The sequence below is a fragment of the Podospora anserina genome, chromosome 1 (assembly GCF_000226545.1).
Source record: "Podospora anserina S mat+ genomic DNA chromosome 1, supercontig 3".
Lineage (NCBI taxonomy): Eukaryota > Fungi > Ascomycota > Sordariomycetes > Sordariales > Podosporaceae > Podospora > Podospora anserina.
The window spans coordinates 214877-233823 of NW_001914845.1; the positions used below are offsets into that span (position 1 = coordinate 214877).

General features: G+C 52.0%; 3 protein-coding genes across 3 annotated transcripts; 2 read left to right on the top strand and 1 right to left on the bottom strand.

Moving 5' to 3' along the window:
• Positions 1-661: 661 nt before the first annotated feature.
• On the top strand, positions 662-2284 carry PODANS_1_13450 (uncharacterized protein; the record flags this gene model as incomplete). The annotated part of the gene is made up of 1 exon (XM_001905012.1): positions 662-2284. One exon carries the CDS (start codon positions 662-664, stop codon positions 2282-2284), a length of 1623 nt encoding a protein of 540 aa, XP_001905047.1.
• A 2655-nt stretch (positions 2285-4939) lies between these two features.
• PODANS_1_13460 (uncharacterized protein) lies at positions 4940-8911 on the bottom strand (the record flags this gene model as incomplete). Its single annotated transcript, XM_001905013.1, has 4 exons — positions 4940-7632; positions 7691-7969; positions 8056-8793; positions 8875-8911. The coding sequence occupies 4 exons, from the start codon at positions 8909-8911 to the stop codon at positions 4940-4942; spliced, it is 3747 nt and encodes a 1248-aa protein (XP_001905048.1).
• A 4843-nt stretch (positions 8912-13754) lies between these two features.
• PODANS_1_13470 (uncharacterized protein) lies at positions 13755-18175 on the top strand (the record flags this gene model as incomplete). Its single annotated transcript, XM_001905014.1, has 4 exons — positions 13755-13773; positions 14137-14649; positions 14721-14878; positions 14936-18175. 4 exons carry the CDS (start codon positions 13755-13757, stop codon positions 18173-18175), a joined length of 3930 nt encoding a protein of 1309 aa, XP_001905049.1.
• Between the last annotated feature and the right edge of the window lie 772 nt (positions 18176-18947).

Genomic DNA, 18947 nt, shown 5'->3' on the forward strand with positions numbered 1-18947 from the left:
ATCTTTTACCTCTCGTCCAAACAATCTTCTATGGTTTTGGACCGCTTGATATTCCATCCGGATAGTATTCGGCTTTTGAACTTGGCATTTTTAGACACTTGATATATCATCGAAACACCACCACATCCGCGCTCAGTGGCGCTCAACATTTCGTCCAAACACACTTTGTGTTTTTTGACTTAGCGTTCTAAAATGCTTCATATCTCATCCAAGCTCTCCTACAACAGCGCTTAGGGGCACTCACCACTTCATCCAAACAGTATTTGGATTTTTGACTTGGCGGTTTGAGATGCTTGGTATCTTATCTGAATATTGCTACACCTGCGCTTAATGGCGATCGTATTTCATCCAAACACTTTTTTCTAGTGTTTGAAAACACCAAGTTTGTCATCCGAACAAGTCACCGAAACACTCGGGGGCGCTTGACATTTCATCCCAACAATATTGCCATAGCGTTTGGGAGTGTCAAGTTAAGCGTTTGAAAACGCTTACTTTGTCATCCAAACATGAAGTCAGCAGCGTTCAGAAACGCTCAACATTTCGTCTGAGCAATTTTATAGTCATGTTATGTTTGTTATGCTAATTTGTATGGCTAACATAGGGGGCAGAGGGGAAATTTCCCTACGAATGGTGTCATGGATGTGGTGTTGCTCGATCAAAAATGCACCTTGTTTTGGTCAAGTCAGGGGCACCCCTTACCCCTCTCCAACTGTTTTGTAAACAGTGCGTTGACATGAGGGAGGCGAAGAGGAGGACCAGGAAGACTGGTCGAGAGAGTGTGATTCTCGAGAGTCTTGACCGGAAGATTCAGCGGCAGGAAAGTCTGCGGGAAGATGCCCAGGAAGGCTTCAAGATGGAAGAGTTGCCGGCAGAGATGGGGGAGAGAAGGGGGTTGATATCCACGGATCGCTCTGCGGGGGCTATATCTCTGGGTGTTTCGACCTCGTCTCTTGATAAGCTTGCCGATGTGATCCCCAAACAGCTTGGGGTTAAGGAAAGGGACTTCGATGCAGTCGAGGGGTATAACCTCGACTCCAATCGCCACGGAGACCGCCACTTCCCCGCCGGAACCCAAGAAAAAGGAATGGATGGCCGAGAGAGGTTGCCCCTCACGTCTGGAAGGAAGCCCAAAGGGGTTTCTAAGTTGCATTTTGCCGCCCTTCATCGATCGAGATCAGAACACCAAATCGCGAATCTCGAATCTGGGGTCGAGAGACATTCCTTGGTTGCGGATTCCTCAAAAAGTAAACAACACGAGAGGTCATTGTCGAAAACCAGCCTGGAGCCCATGACTCTTGGCTCCTCCTCCTCCGCAACATCGTCAAGGAGGCTACCTTCTGCCAGTCTGCGGACTTTAGAGGCCTACCGCAGCCCTCCGCAAAGCAATCGTGGTTCCGTCGGAAGTTTGAAGTCCTCCTCTCAAGTCAACACCCCCCCTGAGGTTGTCACAGGTAAAAATATCTTGCCTAGTCCTCCTAAAAGACAGCGGCAGTCAAGCCACAACCCCTCCCGTTTCCGCGTCAACCTAAAGGACGAATTATCCCCCCCCTCGGCCCCTATATCGTTAGGTAACAAACAAACCCCTGGACCCAATCCCAAGAGCTCCGCCCCTTCATCCTCCTCCAGCCCATCGACCTCTCCCACTACGAGGGGACTCTCCGGCCTCTACTTCGCCCCTAACCTCGGGGCAGAATCCAAGGTGAATCGCGACCTAGGGTTCAAAACCCCCAGTCCCCCCTCCAGCTCACCAGTAAGGGAGCCCCGTTCTCGTCGACACCGAGCTATCATCCGCGCCCGAGCCGCAGTTTTGTCACTCCGGACAACCCCCCACGCCCCTTTTACACGATCACCACTCCGCAGATCTTTCCCCGTTGCTGCCCCCGAATCTACCGCTACTCAGATACCTACCTCTGAACCGGGTGATCGTGGCTCCGCTACCCCTTTTCGTTCCCCCGGCAACCGTGAAGGCAAGGTAAACAGTACCCCTAAACGGAAGCGGTCAGAGCCCTTGCTGCATTACCAGCAATATGCTGGAGGGGAGGAGTCGGAAGAAGAGATGTTTATTCCGGATGTCGCCAAGCTTGCCGAATCCTACGAGAGAATGAAGCAGTATGAAGGCCAGGCGTTCGGCAGTTTTGGCTCACCGACTCGGAGAAGAGAGCTGCCAAAAGGTGGCGTTGTTAGGAGTATGAGTGAGCTGGATGCGTTGTTTGAGGAGGATGGAGACAGGGTGGTTGAGGTGGATAGTGATCTGGCGTGGAAGATTGAAAGATATGATGAGTAAAAGGCGTTTTGTGCCTTTCTAGAGCCGGAAAGAGGACAGGGAATGCAGGATGGATGGGCTGGGTGTTACGATATGAGGAACGAGTGGGATAAGGAAAGTTTGGGTGTAGAATTAGTGTATGATATCAGTTCGAAGGCGTTCAGGGTCAGCAAAAAGGGGCGAGTTGTATCGATAGGTGTATTGTTAAAGATGGGCAGCGTTAAAAGTTGTCTAGGAAGGGTTTGGGACAGTCACAGTTATTAGAAGTGCGGGTATAGCTGTACAGTATATCGTGTTGGGTGTGTAAAGTTCACTGCAAAATGCATGCTTTGCGTTATAGGGTGTTTGACCTGCGTATTGACTATTGCGATGAGAACCCAAGTACCTCATCTGCTACGATTGGGACAGAGGTCCTTAGAAAGAGTCAAACAAGGGAGTTAACAGGAGAGCCTCTCAAAGAACCATTCATCCGCTTGATGGTGAGTTTAGTATTGGCTCGAACCGATCAAATCTAACATGATGGCAGTCAAAATGAGACAAAGTCAAATTCTTGATCCTCTGGAGGAACCAGAATGCAGACGCTCTGGGACTCCGTCCTGGATTTCAGATGTGTCGTAGTAGCAGGACACAACCAGAACAATTCTACCCTACATTATGCAAGCCATGATATTTAAAGAACCCATCCCAACTTTATTTTGACCAATCCAAGCTTTAATCAGAGATATCACTGGTAAGGGCTGCTGTCTTGATTTTGATATCTTGTGCAAGCGGTGCTATTTTCATACAACTCTTGTGCAAGCGCTGCTGTGGTAATCAAATTTCATTTACAAGCAGTTCTATCTTGACAGAAAAGCTCAACCGCGAGCGCTACAATTTTCCCATAACAGTCATTTGCATGCGCTGTTACCTTGACGAAAAATTCATTTGTTGACCGCTGCTACTCTTGTAAAAAGATTACATGTAAAGCATTACTGTCTTTGCGGAAAATTCCTTGCACGAGGGCTGCCAGCTTATTTTGGAAGTTTGGAGGGGTTTTTTTCTCGCTGCGCATCGATTTGACAGTTCAACACCGTCATCACCACACACATTGTACCATACACGCTTTTGGCATCACACCTTCGATTTCTATACCACCTTATCGCCGATAGTAGTTTACATACGATTATCACCACGTCTCGTTACGCCTCCGCTCACCTGGTACACTTACGGTAATCACTATGGCGATTCGGCGGTGCTCGTCGCAAGGAAAGGAGGCATTGCTGTGGCAAGGTGTAATGGACTCACCTTTGGGTGGTTTAAATTGGAAGTTTGAGACCTTATCATAGCTAAAGAAATACAACTCTCTTTTCCCCCTTCAATTTGGGCTGTTTGATATAACACACCAATCGTGACAAGAACCACCATGAGGCACACTATCTTCTTCGAAAAGTCATAACAAGCACTGTTATCTTCTTCAATGATCCTATGAAAGTCCTTCATCCTATCAAGAAAGTCATACACAAGTCCTGTTATCTTGATCAAAAAGGTCTTATAAAGCACTTCTGTGTTGACACCAAAGTCTTGTGCAAGTGCATATCACCTCTCAGTCACTCTTGCGGAGGAAGACCCCAATATGACACAATGGTAATGGTAGGTACGCAAAAAAAAAAACATGAGAGAAACACCAGGCCCTGATATCTCTCTCTATAGCATTGACTAAGATTGTTCTGAGAAATCCGAAATCAGGCATCAAACATGGTCACGTGAACAGGATGAAATTTGTAACATCTGGGGCATATAGAAGATTGTGGAAGAATGCCGTTTTGAAGAACAGTGTCCAAAAGGATGATGAAGACAGCATGTGTGTTCCACGGGCTGGGGTGATTTTGCTTGCTGTATCTGATGATCGATCCCTCTTTAACACAAGTAGATTCCGGTGCAAGTATTTCCGAAAAGAAGACCTCAGGAAGAGGGGGAAGAGCGAGTGTGATACCTTGATTGATGCACAATGCCAAATAAAAGGGTTGAATCAAAGTAACAAACAGGCAAGTCTCATGTTAAGATGTGCCTGGATGATTGCAAGGAACAACCGTACACCCCACCCCCTAAGAGTGCCAAATGTATTCATCCCATCAAGCCAAGACAACCTGGCACAAGAAAATCCCTCAGGAAAAAAAAACACATGACTGAAACCATCTAGATAGCACCTAGTCTGATATATATATTGTATTTTCATGTTTTGAAACATCTCTTTCCAGTCCAGCCTCCTTATCGAACCATCTCGACACTATCACCACTTCCCCAAACCACACAAACCAAGCTCGTCATCATATCCTTCCAACATAAAAATATAGATCTCTAGTACCAGTCAACAAAACAAACACCCAGAAACAACCACATCCATCAAGCCATCCATCCACTAACAACCCCCTCCCCAAAAAACTAGATGACAATACAATACGAGATATGTATGAATTTTGCGCCCAAACATTCATCCAACCCTATAACAGATATAAAACACCCCTTTCCAACAAAGCTATACCGTAACGACTGTGTGCTGTATAATAATATGCATAAAACCCACCCCTCCCTTCTCTCACACCAAACAGTTCCAACAAACCTTCCAACAATCGTACCAAAAAAAAAAAAAACACCTCCACCGGGTATCATGTTTTTTTCTTCTCTCCAAAACCACAATCAATACCTCGCAGCCCTCAACAAATCCGAAGCAGTCGGACTCGGCCTCCTAAAAACAGGCACCCCCCCTCTGAACTGACTAGTCCACATCGCCGGCGTGGAATCCGCATTCCCATACGTGATCCCCGGCATCGGGCTCGGCCTCCTCCCACCCCTGTCCGCCTGCCTCCTCAGCTTCTCAAACTGCTTCGACTTTTCCCTCTCCCGGTCAATGTGCTTGTGGCGTTCGTTCATGTCATACTCCGCCTCCTCCATACAGAGGTCGTGCTCGTTCAGACTGCGCATCTTGCGCTCAATCTTGTCGCAGAGGTGATCCAGTTGGCGGGCAGTGTCCGTGTCGACCATGGTTGGGATAGCTTGAGGACCGTAGCCGGGACGAGGTTTCGCGCTGCCTCCCCAGACGCAACGAAAGGTGAGCTCGGTTCTGGAATTGCCGTCGATGGTCTGCCAGACGGAGACGCGGTCGCCGTCGTAGAGGGGAGCCCAGTACTTGTAAGGGCCGTCGGCTTTCTTGTTCTCGTTCAGGTGAGAGCGCAATTTCTCGCCGTTGATCCAGATGCCGTTGGTCGCCTTGGTGCAAATGTAAAACATGAACTCCTCCTCGTCAGGCTCGTAGCGCTTGTTCCAAGGCCGCCAGTTCCTGTTGATGGTCGCATCAAAGTTGTTCTTCCACAGGAGGAGCTTGAATGCGTATTTTGGGACTCTGCTCTCCGATTTGGGCTCGTACGAGCGAGTGTTGTCGACTGAACGGCCCCAGGAGATCATGCACTCGGTTACCAGGACCTGAATGAAGTGAACCACTGAACTGGGTGTTGACTTCAAACACGCAATCACTGGCTTCATCCGCTCTGAGTGCATAGCCATGGTGGTATACGCGTCCTGGGTGTCTGGGATCTCGACATGCTGACTCGCCTGGGATTCGATTGCAGTAGACGGCATCGTGTGGTCTCCGGAATCTTCAAAGGTCCTTCTGATCTTGCCTGGCCGCTCCCGATTGGTGGGTGGGAAGTACTTCATTGCCAGGTCCCAAAGAGGGGTTTTGCCTGGAGCAAAGTCTTCTCCTCTGGCTTTGGCTGCCGTTTTGAAGGCGTCGAACTGTAGCTGTGTCATCTCGGGGTACGTCAGATGCCAGGTGCTCCTGTCATTAGCCAGCCAGTATGTAGCCTTGTGGACTGGAATGTCGATCTGCACCGACTGCTTAGGAATCGATGGGATTTGCGACATCAAATCGAAGTCCTTCCTATCGAGCGTGCGAATGGCGACTTCTTGCTGCTGCTGCTGCTGCTGTTGTTGTTGCTTTTGAACCGTTGTGGGGTCTGATCGAAACCTCTTCAGACCGCGCCCATCGGATACAGGCCCTCGCTGAGCCTCATCTTCGCTGGATGAATCCTGCTTGCGTTTGCTGGAGTTCACCTCACTTCCACGAGAGGCAAGGAGGGAGCCGACGCGTGACTTCATATTAAGATTCTCCAGGATGGACTCGGCGCCCCCCAAGCTCTGTGATGCCACATCAAAGGTCTTGGTGTTGAGGTCCTCCGTGGATCTGCTCTGGCTGAGCGAGAAGGACCCTTCCTCCAGACCGACAGAGGGAATTTGCGAGAACTGCTTCTTCTGCCGCGGTGTGGAGTGTTGGTCAGACTCAAAGCTGTCCTTGATTTCATTGTCGGATCCTAAAATCTCCGTCGATGCGCTTGACGCAAAGCTGTCTTTGGACACCGGCAGATTCAGACGATGGGCCGCCACCGCGCCTTGACTCCCCATAGCCGACGGATTTACTTCTCCAAAGAGACGTTGAGGTTGAGGCTGTGGCTGGTTACCGGCTCCAAATGTGTAGTTCTCCTTCTCGGACTCGTATCCGCCGGTTGGAACTGGCTCCTGATCAGGGAGATCTTCATCGTCGCTGGCTGGAATCAGATGGTCCTCAAACGGCATCTGCAAGTCTTGATCCTGGATGCTGAGCTGTGAAGCATTGAAGCTGAGCTCCTGGTCGGATACTTCATCGACCTGCGGTGGCGGAGGCGGCTGAATCCAGGGGTGCTGCTGGAGCGCTTCAATCGTTGCTCGGTTCTCTGGTTTACGGTCGAGCATGCCCTGGATGAACTTGATACCCTCTTCTGAGATTTGGGCTTGTTGAAGGGGTGCTATGTTGAGGGGTTTGGTCATGATCTGATGAAGGAGCGCCGAGTGACTAGCTCCGCTTTGAGCCGGAAAGGGGGGTGATTTCGTCATTGTGTAGAAAAGAACGCCTCCCAAGGACCAAATGTCAACCGCGTGATCGTATCTCTGACCAGTTTGTGGGTGGAGACGTCGATTTCGGGGATGCCGTCTGCCTCTGCTATCGTATTCGGCATATTCCGAGTATACTTCAGGGGCGCAATACAGGAGGGTACCACAAAAGGTCCTGAGAAACGTCTGGTCGTGATCAATCATCTTGGAAAGCCCAAAATCCGTGAGCTTGACCACAAATGGATCATGTGAGCTCACTAGAATGTTGTCCGGCTTCACATCACGGTGGGTGATGTTCATCTTGTGAAGATAATCCAAGGCATCCAGCAGCTGGGTTGCCATGGTCCTCGTGGTGTCCTCGGTGAGAGGCCCATACTCCGAGATCATCCTCCCGAGATCTCCTTTGCCGACATATTCCATAATAATGATCAACAGCCGGTTATCCCAGTCGAGATGCTCGACGTATTCTACAATGTTTGGCTGTTGCGGTGTCAGTAATTGTGCAAAACAGAACTCAAGAATGGCGGAGGCTGACATGTTTGACTTTTTGCATGATGCGCATTTCGTTCTCAACCTTCTGGTCCAAGACGCCGTTCTTCATGAACTTCCGCTTGTCGAGTTCTTTGGCCGCATAAGGTTCACCGCTGAACCTCGAGGTCACCTTGTAGACGGTAGCGAAGGCGCCTCTGCCCACCTCACCCACACGGTTATACTTTTGCGACCCACCCCACGCCTTTGGAAGACCATCAAAGATATCATCGGTATCTTGTTGATCTGAAGGACCTGGCTGTGCCCGACGAACAGCTACCGGGTTGTTGGGCGTTTGCCTTTGCGCAGGAGCTGCTCTGGGTGCCGCGGGCTTGAATATGTCAACCTACATGTCAAGTTACTCACGTGGCCACGGTTGGATTTCCAAAAGGAGGGGGATGAGCTTACACGCCCACCAGGGCCGGGCACGATGGTTGCGTTCACATCTACCGTGAGTGCTGCTCGATTTGAAATGTATGTTCGTAAGTTTTGCTTGTAGGCTTCATTTGAGTAGCCCTGCCGGATTGGTATCCAGACCCTGAACTTGAGGTCTCTTGCCTCCTCATGCATCAGAATCTTAATATTCGAACCGCTCCTTAGTGTCCTCTTCACATCGAGCGGTGGCTCGCCCTTTCGTCGTAAGAGCTGCTCATCAACAACGGTGCCGTTTGTCGACATGTCCTCAATCATCAAAACCCCGTGGTCGTTGAGGTAGATGCGGAAGTGGGTGTTGCTCAGCCGTCGCATCGGATCGTCTTCGAAAACAATGTCGCAACGACTTTCGTTTCGTCCAAAGGTGAAGCCATTTACAGCACTCTTAATCTCGGTGGAAAACCTCAGCGCAATGTGATACTCCCCTACACCATGTCCCGGAAAGCCCTGGCCCCCAATTACATCCTCCCCATCCTCTTCCACATCCAAGTTGAGCGCCTCATCCCTCCCAACCGTGTGCTCTGGTGTTCGGAGTCTGATTCTTCTGATTTCTCGGCGTGCAGCATCCGACTGCGGAACAAGAAGACATATTATGTCGGCGATGTCTGTATCTGAGAAGCCCGAGTTCTGCTGTCCCAGCCGTCTCGGATCCACGACGTTTTGCGTCGCTGCGCAGAAAGGGGTCAATCAGATTAGAACTAAGAAACACGCAGGAGAAAAGGGGCTTCGGCAGATCAAAACAAACAAACCTTGAGTCGGCTGCGAATCCTCCCCAAACGAGTCCATCGCAAAGAAAAGGTATGGATATATTTACGGCACTGATGGCCCTGCCACTTGCGCTCTACAGTTGTCTCAAAGGTCGGAGCTCCGCAACGGCGCGGCGTTGGTGGCGGCAGCCTTTTGATGAAGAGCAATGAAAAGCGATCGCGGTGGTTATAGGAAAAGTGGGATACGCCCTTTTTTTTTTCTCCGGCGCATTCGACAGGAAGCGAAGAAACACGTCGCCCACGGACGGAGAGTGGCAGTTGATTGCCAAATCCTCACGGGATCGCGTCGGGCGAAAAGCGAGCGCGCGCAGGTTGGGAAGCGGGTCACGTCGAGTTGAGGGGGACGAAGGACTCGAGCCAGGCGGGTCCAAACGCGGCGGACTGGTGGTCAGTCGGCACTGGGCGTGTGCAGCAAGCAAAACAACAAAAATTGGCCTGGCGAGGCAACCTTCACGTCAACCTGGAAGCTTCGCATGGAAAAAAGCGACGAGGAGGGAAGCAAGGAGCAACAAATGTGCAGGACAACGGCGGAGGAGCGAACTGAACCTGAGTTCAACCCACAGAAAAAGAAAACATCACAAGCTGGGTCTCACTTCCACCATTCAACAAGTTCAGTTGCACAACACTGGCTGGGGGGCAGCACCTGCCCTGTGCACGCGTGCCGGCCGACTGGGTTGACAGGGCGTTTTGGACCGCGATAGCGCGTTCGATTTGGGGACATCGCCTTCCCAACCTGGCGGGTTTTGGAGGGGTCAATTGGTGTACCGAACGCCTCCGGCACCGTCGGCTCCATCCCGATTGCTTTTTCCTCCTCGAACCCTTCCCTCTTCCAATCATTTTGCCCTGTGAGACATCTCCGATCGACAGAGTTTGAACGTATTGAGGGGTTGTTCTGTTTGTTGAAACAGATGGATCCGGATGGCTGCGTCAAGCACGTAATTGAGTCGTCGACCCGAGTACGAGAGCAAAACGGCGGTCGGGGCGGCGAACAATTGTGAGGTTGAAGTCATCCTGGCAAGAGGATTGAGTCTGGAGCCCTTGCAGTATTGTTGAAGCAAGAGGCGGTGGCTGGTTATTTTCATGGTTCGCCATCAAATCTTATAAAATAGAAGGATTTGCGAAGGCCAAGGGTGTATGAAATGGCATGTCATCTTGGGGGATGAAGGTAAAATGCGTGTGTAAATGCTTCTTCTGATAGAACCATTAAGAGAAGACAATGGAGGGGCAGCTGGAGGATGGCTGTGTTTGATAGAGGCATCATGCATCTGAAGCCTGGGTTTGAGAGGAGACCAATCTCGATCGAGTCTCGAATACACAACATGTCAGGAACCCGGAGCTTCACTGGAGATAAGACCTTGTCTAACAGTGTTCGGTAAGACAATGTATTGGCATTGATCTGGATCTTATTTTACATATATTTTTGGGAGCTGGGAATTTGTTATGATCAGGCGGTGCCAACGCTAAAGGAAATACGAAGATACTGAACAACCGTCTTGCTGTGGTGAAGCCTGTCTCCTGTACAGAAATATGACGAAGATTGCTCGCTGCCAAAATGCTGAGCTTGCAACTTTAGAGGGGCGTAGGAGTGTTCAAACCGCTTAAATACCTGTTCGTATAGAAGTCTTAATTACACTTGAAAAGATAGGTAGTGCGGCAATCGCCCAACAAGTACCTGGTCAAAGTAATTAAAGAGGCATCCAACCACACCAGAAGTGATAGGCAATGGCTATCGGGATCACCTGCCGGACTCAAACGCTACCGTGCTCGATATCTTGGTAACACCGGTGGCACAGCGTCACCATGGACGCCGCAAATATCGACAAGGCGAAGCCTCCCGTCCGCCCCTTGCTCCCGCTGGTTAATCTAGGCGCGTCCTACCCGCATGAGAGGCTTTCTTGAAAAGGTGGGAGTCAGATGGAGGGGCGGGAATGGAGGTGTAACCTGTCAGCTGGACCCTTCAGTATCACAAATTTGTCCAGGCGTCTGAACGAATGATGCCATTGAGCGTTCGGTATACCCCTCGTGATCAAGACTCAAGACTCTAGGAAACGAGGGAAATTGATAGACGAAGTGCATGTCTTGAGACCAACAGACTACACCATGTAACGGACGTACAGAGCTGGTGATGGCTGTGATCAGTTCATAGCTGGTGTTGAAATCTAGCAAGGGGACGATGACGTAAGTTTGATGGAGATTGTTCCGGCTTCGGCAAAAGGTGTCTTTGAAAGGCCAAAGCCAACGAGGTCGGGTCCGCGGGTGGCTGGGAACTCCCGGAAAATTGACCGTCGTCGTCTCCCAGGGTAGCGCCTGTCTGCCACGATGAAGTGGTGGAGTGTTCGTGGGTGCCAATTATTGTAGGCCCAAGACAAGAAGAGGAACCTCATTAATCAGAACCAAAATCAGTGCAACCCTTCTTCACTCAATACACTTTGTGCAACATATAGACAAGTGGTGATCCAAAACGAAAGAATCCAGGCAAATAGAAACAGCGTGCATAGGCAGCCAACGACAATGCCGCCTCGCTGTGTAGATAACGTCTCAGGTCCAGGATTCTGGATGGGATGGATTCCCCACAGGCGCTGGTGCGAATACGCCAGCACCGACAGCCGCTGCTTCGGTGATTTGTCTTACCCAAGCTCGTATTGGCCTCACCTTCCTATTCCCAAGCCTCACTCAATGAGACCTTGGCTACACGAATCCAACATAAAAAGCTTCTCGGCGGCGGCAACCGCAGCACAATCAAGTTGATTACGGATTCATCTTGACCGCCATGGCCGCGCGTATTCAAACTCATTGATATTCATCAGCGATGCCCAGCAACGCCCAGAAGTGCCCAGTTCTTGGGATCGCATCGGAAAGTGGTGCCGGACAGGGGACGGCAACGTGGGGACCGACCTGCGGTTCTAGCGCTTCCAGCTTGCTGATGCTGGCGGGGCTTGGTACCGTTGGTGAACAAATCCCATGACAGTTTGTGGAATTTCCCGAAGAGGTTTCAGGTGGTGAAGGTGAGGGAAATCTGTTGGCTGATGAGCCATCGCAGCGCAGTGACAACGTGCTACGGAGTACACTACCTGAAATCGAGAGCGTCATCACCCCGAAGAGGCGGAGGCTGGAGGTTCGTCGGGCGGGAAAGGATCTGGCGGCTCATCGATTGGCGACAAGAGGTTTTTCACCGGACCCCATCGTCATCCAAGCAAACTTTTGACCAATCCAGACCCCCCTGCCCTCTATGCCAAGTAATCGCGGGGTCTTCTTTGCTGGGCAGCGTTAACTGCCAACGACATCTGAGAACCGGTGATGCAATGCAGGACTGGGGAGCAAGCAGCAAGCGTGTCCGGAGAGAAAAGACAGCAAAAAGCTGGAGAATTGCTGCCGATAGCCAGGCGGGAGAAGACACTAAAAGAATAGCGCCTCTGTGCTGGGTGATGGTGTGCTGCATATCCTGCACTGATGATGTCGTGGGGTGGGCTTTTGTAGGTGCATGACACGGTGGCACTCGCTGCACGTCTCGCTTGTCGGAGCGGGATGATCTGGCTTACCTGGGATCGACCAAGGGACTTTCTTCCTGATGGTCAAGAGAGATCCTGAGACTGCAGAGCCCAGTCCAACGATCCGGGAAAGCCGCACTGATCATTGATCACTGCATGCAGAGCCAGAGCCTGAAAATGTCCCTGGAAAGTGACAACAACAGGGAGAGTCTTGATATTGAGGTGTAAGATGGGCAGGTGTACTTTAACTCGGAGCTTTCGGGCGGAAGACGGGAAGTAGCAATTCCAAATACGAGACATATCTGGTGCCTCTCGTATGGTCAGCCGTGCTGACTGAGCTCGTTTTTCTCAGTTGTTTACGAACTGCAGTTTTTTTGGGATTTGATTTTGCAATCATTTTTACTAAAGGTCTTCATTTTGGTTCTCCAGTCGAATTTAGCTTTGAGCTGCCAGCTGTCACTTGTACTTTGACGGAATCGAGGTACGTTTTTTTGTGCAGTTGCTTTGTTTGAATCTCCGTTGCCCGTCCACCTATACATTCCATGTTGCCCGAAAGGGAAGTTCCTCTAATGTTGGTCGACTTGGAAACAACCACAACATGCCGGCGGTATCTTCAGAGAGCCCAGGCCAGAGAACGGCGCCGTCACCGTCACCGTCTCGTCAGGACTGAAAATAGCACACTGTCAGAGTGAATGAGTCGCCAAGCGGACTGTGGAGGTTCGACAGGGAACACTGGGTATTTGGAGCATCACTGAATCGCCACGCCAAGTGGGCATCCACGGCACTGTCTTGCACCCAAGCCTGTACCGGCAAGGCCGCTCCGTTCGAGCTGGACATCGAGAGAGATTCAGCGAGCTTAGTGTAGTCTTCCACTTACAAAGATTGATGCAGGAAAGACAACGATTCGCCTAGCGATCGCCGGGGCATCGAACGGCGCTTTTTACCAAAAAGAATTACTTGGCTCCAGCACTGCTCCGTACAAAACTTGGGACGGCCCCAGCCAGCGTCATCCAGTCTTCAGACCTATATCCGTAGCAAAGAGCTTCGTCTTTGTTCTGTCCCGAAGCCTCCGTATCCCGAAACGACATTTGCCTAATGGGGCCGCAACCGACCGAACACTGAACAGCCCTCAAAGTCCCAGGCCATCGGGCCCCCCCCCCCCCCCCCCCTTGGCGCGGAGAAGGCAGCACGGCAAGATTAATTCAGGAGAAAGAAGCTTCCTCTGCCTCACCTCCACTTCGTTTCTCGTCTTTTGCATTCATTCCGCTCCGGCTACCTCCCAAACCCGCATCTTCCCTGCGACATCACCTTTTTTCGTTTCCCTCCGTTCGGTGCCGGAGCTTCCGCGGCACAAACATCCGTTCGACATCCATCATGGCCCGCCAGGGACGAGGTATGTGACATAACAATTTTCCTTACTCCCAGAAACTTGTTGGTGTGGTGGAAGCTGTGTGCCGGGGACCTAGATGGAATTCTAGTTGTTGTCCGCTGGGATTGGCGCATGTCTTGGGGACTCGTGGCACCCCATCGTACCCCCCCTCCGGTCGCTGGCTGGCATGCTTCGCCTCACTGAGGCAGGCAAATCATTGCTCTCAAATGCTTAGCTGGACTGCTGGGACGATGTCGGCCCCCTGGCACTCCCCGTCCCCGGCACAATAATAACAATAATAACAAGAGCAGCCCACTGGAGGAGCTGTGTAATCTCGCCCAATTTGCAATCTACTGACTGACACCCGGGGTTTTGTCGTGCTTCTAGTGCGCTCGTTTATAGCCCAGTTCACACCTCGCAGGGATTCCGGGACCCCTACACCCGCACCTGCATCACCACCCAAGAGCATCGAATCCTCCTGCCAGTCGTCCCCGATCCCGTCAAAACCGGATTCTAGGCTCGACACCTCCGTCACCTCACCTTCCTCGTCGCCACCCTTCCAGACCTCGCCGACACTGCAAGGCTCGCCGACGCTGCAAGAGTCCTCCGAGAGCGAACTGCCGCCAGACTCGACTGCCGAAACAACACCCATCTCGTCTCCTGAAGACGAACATGCTCCAGTGGTACAACGGCTGCCACCGTCTCCCCCACCAAGCCCTCGACCTAACGCGAACCGACGCGAGAGACCTCGCTCCCTCTCGCAAACATACCGTCCGCTCATCATGGAATTGTCTAGTCAGACCCCAGCAGAGTTTCTGCCCATTTTTAGCCTGCTAAACAGTCACTCCAACAAGCTGTATCAGGAGGGCTACTTTCTCAAGCTTGACGACCAAGACATTAGTAAGAACCACCGCAGCGAAAGTCTTCGCTTGGCATATGGTGTTAGCGACTAACCAGCTGTTGCGATATAGAAGGAAAACCTAACCCCGATCGAACATGGACCGAGTGCTTCGCTCAGCTTGTCGGCACTGTGTTGTCGTTGTGGGACGCCGCCGAGTTGGATGCCGCTGGTGACGACGGGGAGGTGTTGCCCAAGTTCATCAACTTGACCGATGCTTCGATCAAGATGGTAAGTGGACCCTTGCTTCGCTCCGTTGAGTGAGTTGTTGCTAACATGAGGTCACAGATCGAATCGCTTCCAACAAGGTCCGCCGATGAGCAGCCATTACAAAATATTCTCAGCATTAGCACCGCGGGCCGGAATCGCTATTTGCTTCACTTTAACTCGCACCATTCTTTGATCCAGTGGACTTCCGGCATCCGGTTGGCCATGTATGAGCATTCGACACTTCAAGAGGCATACACGGGCGCCGTGGTGGCCGGCAAAGGCAAGACCCTCAACAGCATCAACATCATCATGGAACGCGCCAGGGTTCCCGTTCAGGAATACGTCCGTGTAAGGTTCGGTGCCGGTGTCCCCTGGAGACGTTGTTGGTGCGTGATAGAACCACCCAGCGAGAAGGAGTATCAGAAGGCACAAAAGGAGCACAAGAAGCGTTCTGCCTATGACCGATCACATGCACCCATCTTAAAGGGTGAGATCAGGTTCTTCGACACCAAGAAGGAGGCCGAGAAGAAGAAGAAGCACCAAAAGCCAATAGCGACCATCACCGATGCCTATGCAGCCTACGCTATTTACCCACAGGCCAAGGCGCTGATCGATGGCTCGACTCTGCTGAAAATTGAGGGTGATATCCACATCCACTCCGAACCACCATCGTCAACCGAGGGCTTCGTCTTCATCATGCCCGAGTCGCATCCGATGGTCCCTGGTTTTGAGATGTTGCTGCGCTTCCTCTTCCCAACCTGGGACACGTTTGGTCTGTACGGTCGTCCAGGTCGGTTGTGTGCAAGCCCTAGAGACTCGCGCTCTCTCATGTTTGCGATGCCAAAGCACAAGAAATATGGATATCTCGAGTTGCTCGATGTCAGTGGGCTCATCACCACCGACGGAAGCTCCTCTTGGTCGGAGAGGGAATGGCGCAAGAAGTTGAAAGAGCTGACGGGGACTCGCATGTTGGATATGGAGGCGGCTGGAGATACCGCAAGCCAAAGCAGCAAGCGGCTAAGCCAGGGCGGACAGTCGAAGCCGAGAGTAGGTTTTGCATCGGATGATGGAAGTTCTGGGCGGTCATCAAGGTCCATGTCTGTGACTCGGCCGGGTACGCGAACAGACTCTGCACCTCCAGATGCCAACAGGGAGAGGGCACCATACGCTATGGCCGGTCATGGCAAGCACACGCGCAACATCTCGGATACCCAGCTCGAGAACCACTCACCTTACCCTTATGATATGGATCATCACGCAGTCGGCCCTTCGGCCATGCGCCCCGCTGACCGAGCCAGGACATTTGCAAGCGATTTGGCGCCCACCCCGGAGAGGGTCAGCTCCGAGGATGAATATCCTAGAGGCATGGCTGGCTACAACCTGAACGAAATGCAGCGGATGATGACCCCCGAGCCGGTCGCTCCCCCTCCAGCATTTGCTCATGGCGCAGAATCTCGGCCTTATCCCAAGCCCCAACCTTCACCTGAGTTGCGTCGGGAACACAACAGGTTATCCGACACTACGCTATCCCAGCTGGCCAACGCAGGAGGCTTGGGACCTGGAGGATACCCGGATGAGCAGCTGCGCGGCGACTACGCGATGAGCCCGCAATCTGGATACAACGGCCCACGAGGTCAACCGGTACAGACACAAACCACCAGCGCCGTTACCATGGAATCAGATGCTAATTACAATGGATCTCGTGAAGTTTTGACAGCTCCCACTACCTACCAAGGCTCTCCTGGGTCCCTTCCACCGCGCCTGGATTCGTTACAAAACCAGTCAGATTCTCCCCTAAAACATTCCGTCCTAGGTCCCGATAGCAACACCACGCGACACATGAACTCTGGTCCATCAACCGGCCCCTCTCCCACTGACTCCGGTATGCGCCCTGCAATGAGTCAACAGCCACATGGAAATCAAACAACACAGTCTTCGGGCCCTCCTAGCGGCCGACAGACCCCACCGCCTTCCAGGGCTGATATGGCGTTCAATTTTCCAGAAAGATCCCCGATTCATCGCAAACCTCTGCCTGCTAGAACCATCAGCCTACAGCACAAGAACCAGGAACCAGTCTCTCCCATCTCCTTTTCCCCGCCCCCTCCAAACAGGTCAGAAAGTCATTCCGATGATGGCGCTTCCACAGTAAGCCCTGATTACGCTAGCACGCACCGGGGTTCGATAGAACTGCCAGTGAGATCGACGGGACGGCCGCGGATCGGCGTGCTCAAGTCCACGGGTGAGGATGCGCCTGTCTCTGGTGTCAAGGCTGGAGAAGGGTACAAAATTCCAGATATCGATTTTGGGCGGACTTTGAACTATGGAGCACTTCCACCTGGGAAGGTGCTGTCGGCACCAGGCTCTTCACACGGAGCTGATTCTGGATCTGGAATGGAATCCCCACGTCATGCAACCACACCCTCTGGTAGAAAATCTCCTGGCCCTGGTCCTGCGTATTGCCATCGGCGTCAAGAATCGAGCGATTCCTTCCGTCGAAGCGTGGCCTGGCAACCGGGTGTCGTACCAGGCCCCAGCACATCCATTGATAGATCAATTTCCCCTGAACAGTTTGTCCAACAACGTGCGACTATGCATCAGCGTAACCCCTCGGGCTACACTCTCAACGAGTTTCGAGCGGGGACCCCTACATCCCCATACAAGCGGCCAAACAGTAATCCAGCATCCCATTCGCGGTCGAATTCGGCTGACCTACTCTCATCTGGTCGCCCTGTGAGCCAGGCTGGGATGCTTGCTCTGTCCAGCGGCGAAGTCTCGTCGCACTTGTCGGCACGCGAGCAAGAACACGTCGCGAGGATGACGGGCAGCCCTCTCATTGCCATTGCTGGCAACAAGAACGCTCCCCAGGCCAGGGTTGGCCTGGTCGGTGCAATTGAGGCGCGCGAGCGTGAAAGGGCTCAGATGAGGCAAGGGATCGGTGGCCAAGCTGTTGCGCATGCTATTGATCAACGAAATCGGGAGCAGCATCAACAGGCGCAGCGAGCTGCCCAGGCTGCTTTCGCTCAGCAACAGGCTCATTTTGCAGCTCAATACCAAGGCTCCCCTCGCCCCCAGTTTCCCCTTCAGTATGGGCCACAGTCATGGCCTCCCCAAGGGATGTCTCAACATGGCTCACTGAGTGGCGCGCCTCCGGTTAACCAAGCGTTTGCGTCTGGCGGTGGATGGGGACAGCAAGGGCAAATAGGGTTAGGAATGAGCAACTCGCCGCCACCACAGGCTCCGTTTGCAGCGGCTACGGTGCCCAGCGGTCCTCGATCTGGGACGCCGGGAAGAATGACGTTTCAAGGCCAGGCTTTCTAGAAGAGGGTCAAGGTCAAGGATTTGGTGAAGACATTTGAGTCGGATAGCGGCTCGAGTTGAGGCTGCGAGTAGCCACAGGGCGGGGGACGGGTTTGACGGTTGAACGACGTTCATGCAAGCAGATGACATTCTTTTTATTGAGATAACGACAGGATAGATCACGACAGGGCTTCCCAACATTTCATACCTACGAGTTAGCTTGGTTTTTTACACACTCAAAAAGGTTTTCCAGAGCAGGCAACAATTTTGGATTTTTGGGCCACACGGCGTTGTTTTTTTTCTTTTCTTGGATTCAAGGGTGGATGTTGTGGTTTCAGAACATGGCCAGTTGATGGGAGCAAAGTGGAAGGCTAGATTGCCAGGAGCATTATGGTTAGTGTTGGTCGGGTTTTCATCCATACATTCAGCTTTATCATTGCTGCTTTGGCGTTTGGTCTTTTTTAGTTGTACTTAGTTGTACGGCTGTGCGGCGTTCATACCACACGGTCCGATATAATAAGTTTGTTTCAACTGTTCAACTTGTTGCCAGAGTCCGTCGAACCACTGTGACATGTTGGGATCGGTTGTGTAAACGATGGTCCTGTTCATCTAATGTTTAGGTGCCTGATACCACTCTGATTCTTAACCATTGCTATGATACTCGCCTGTCAGCCACATTCAGAGCAGCAGCTGTCCAGTAAGGACGAACACATTTTCAACTCTTGCCTCTTTGGGCGGCCGTTGGATCGCAGTCCCGGGCCGATTCTGTGTGTAAGAGCCCACTTAGTGCGGA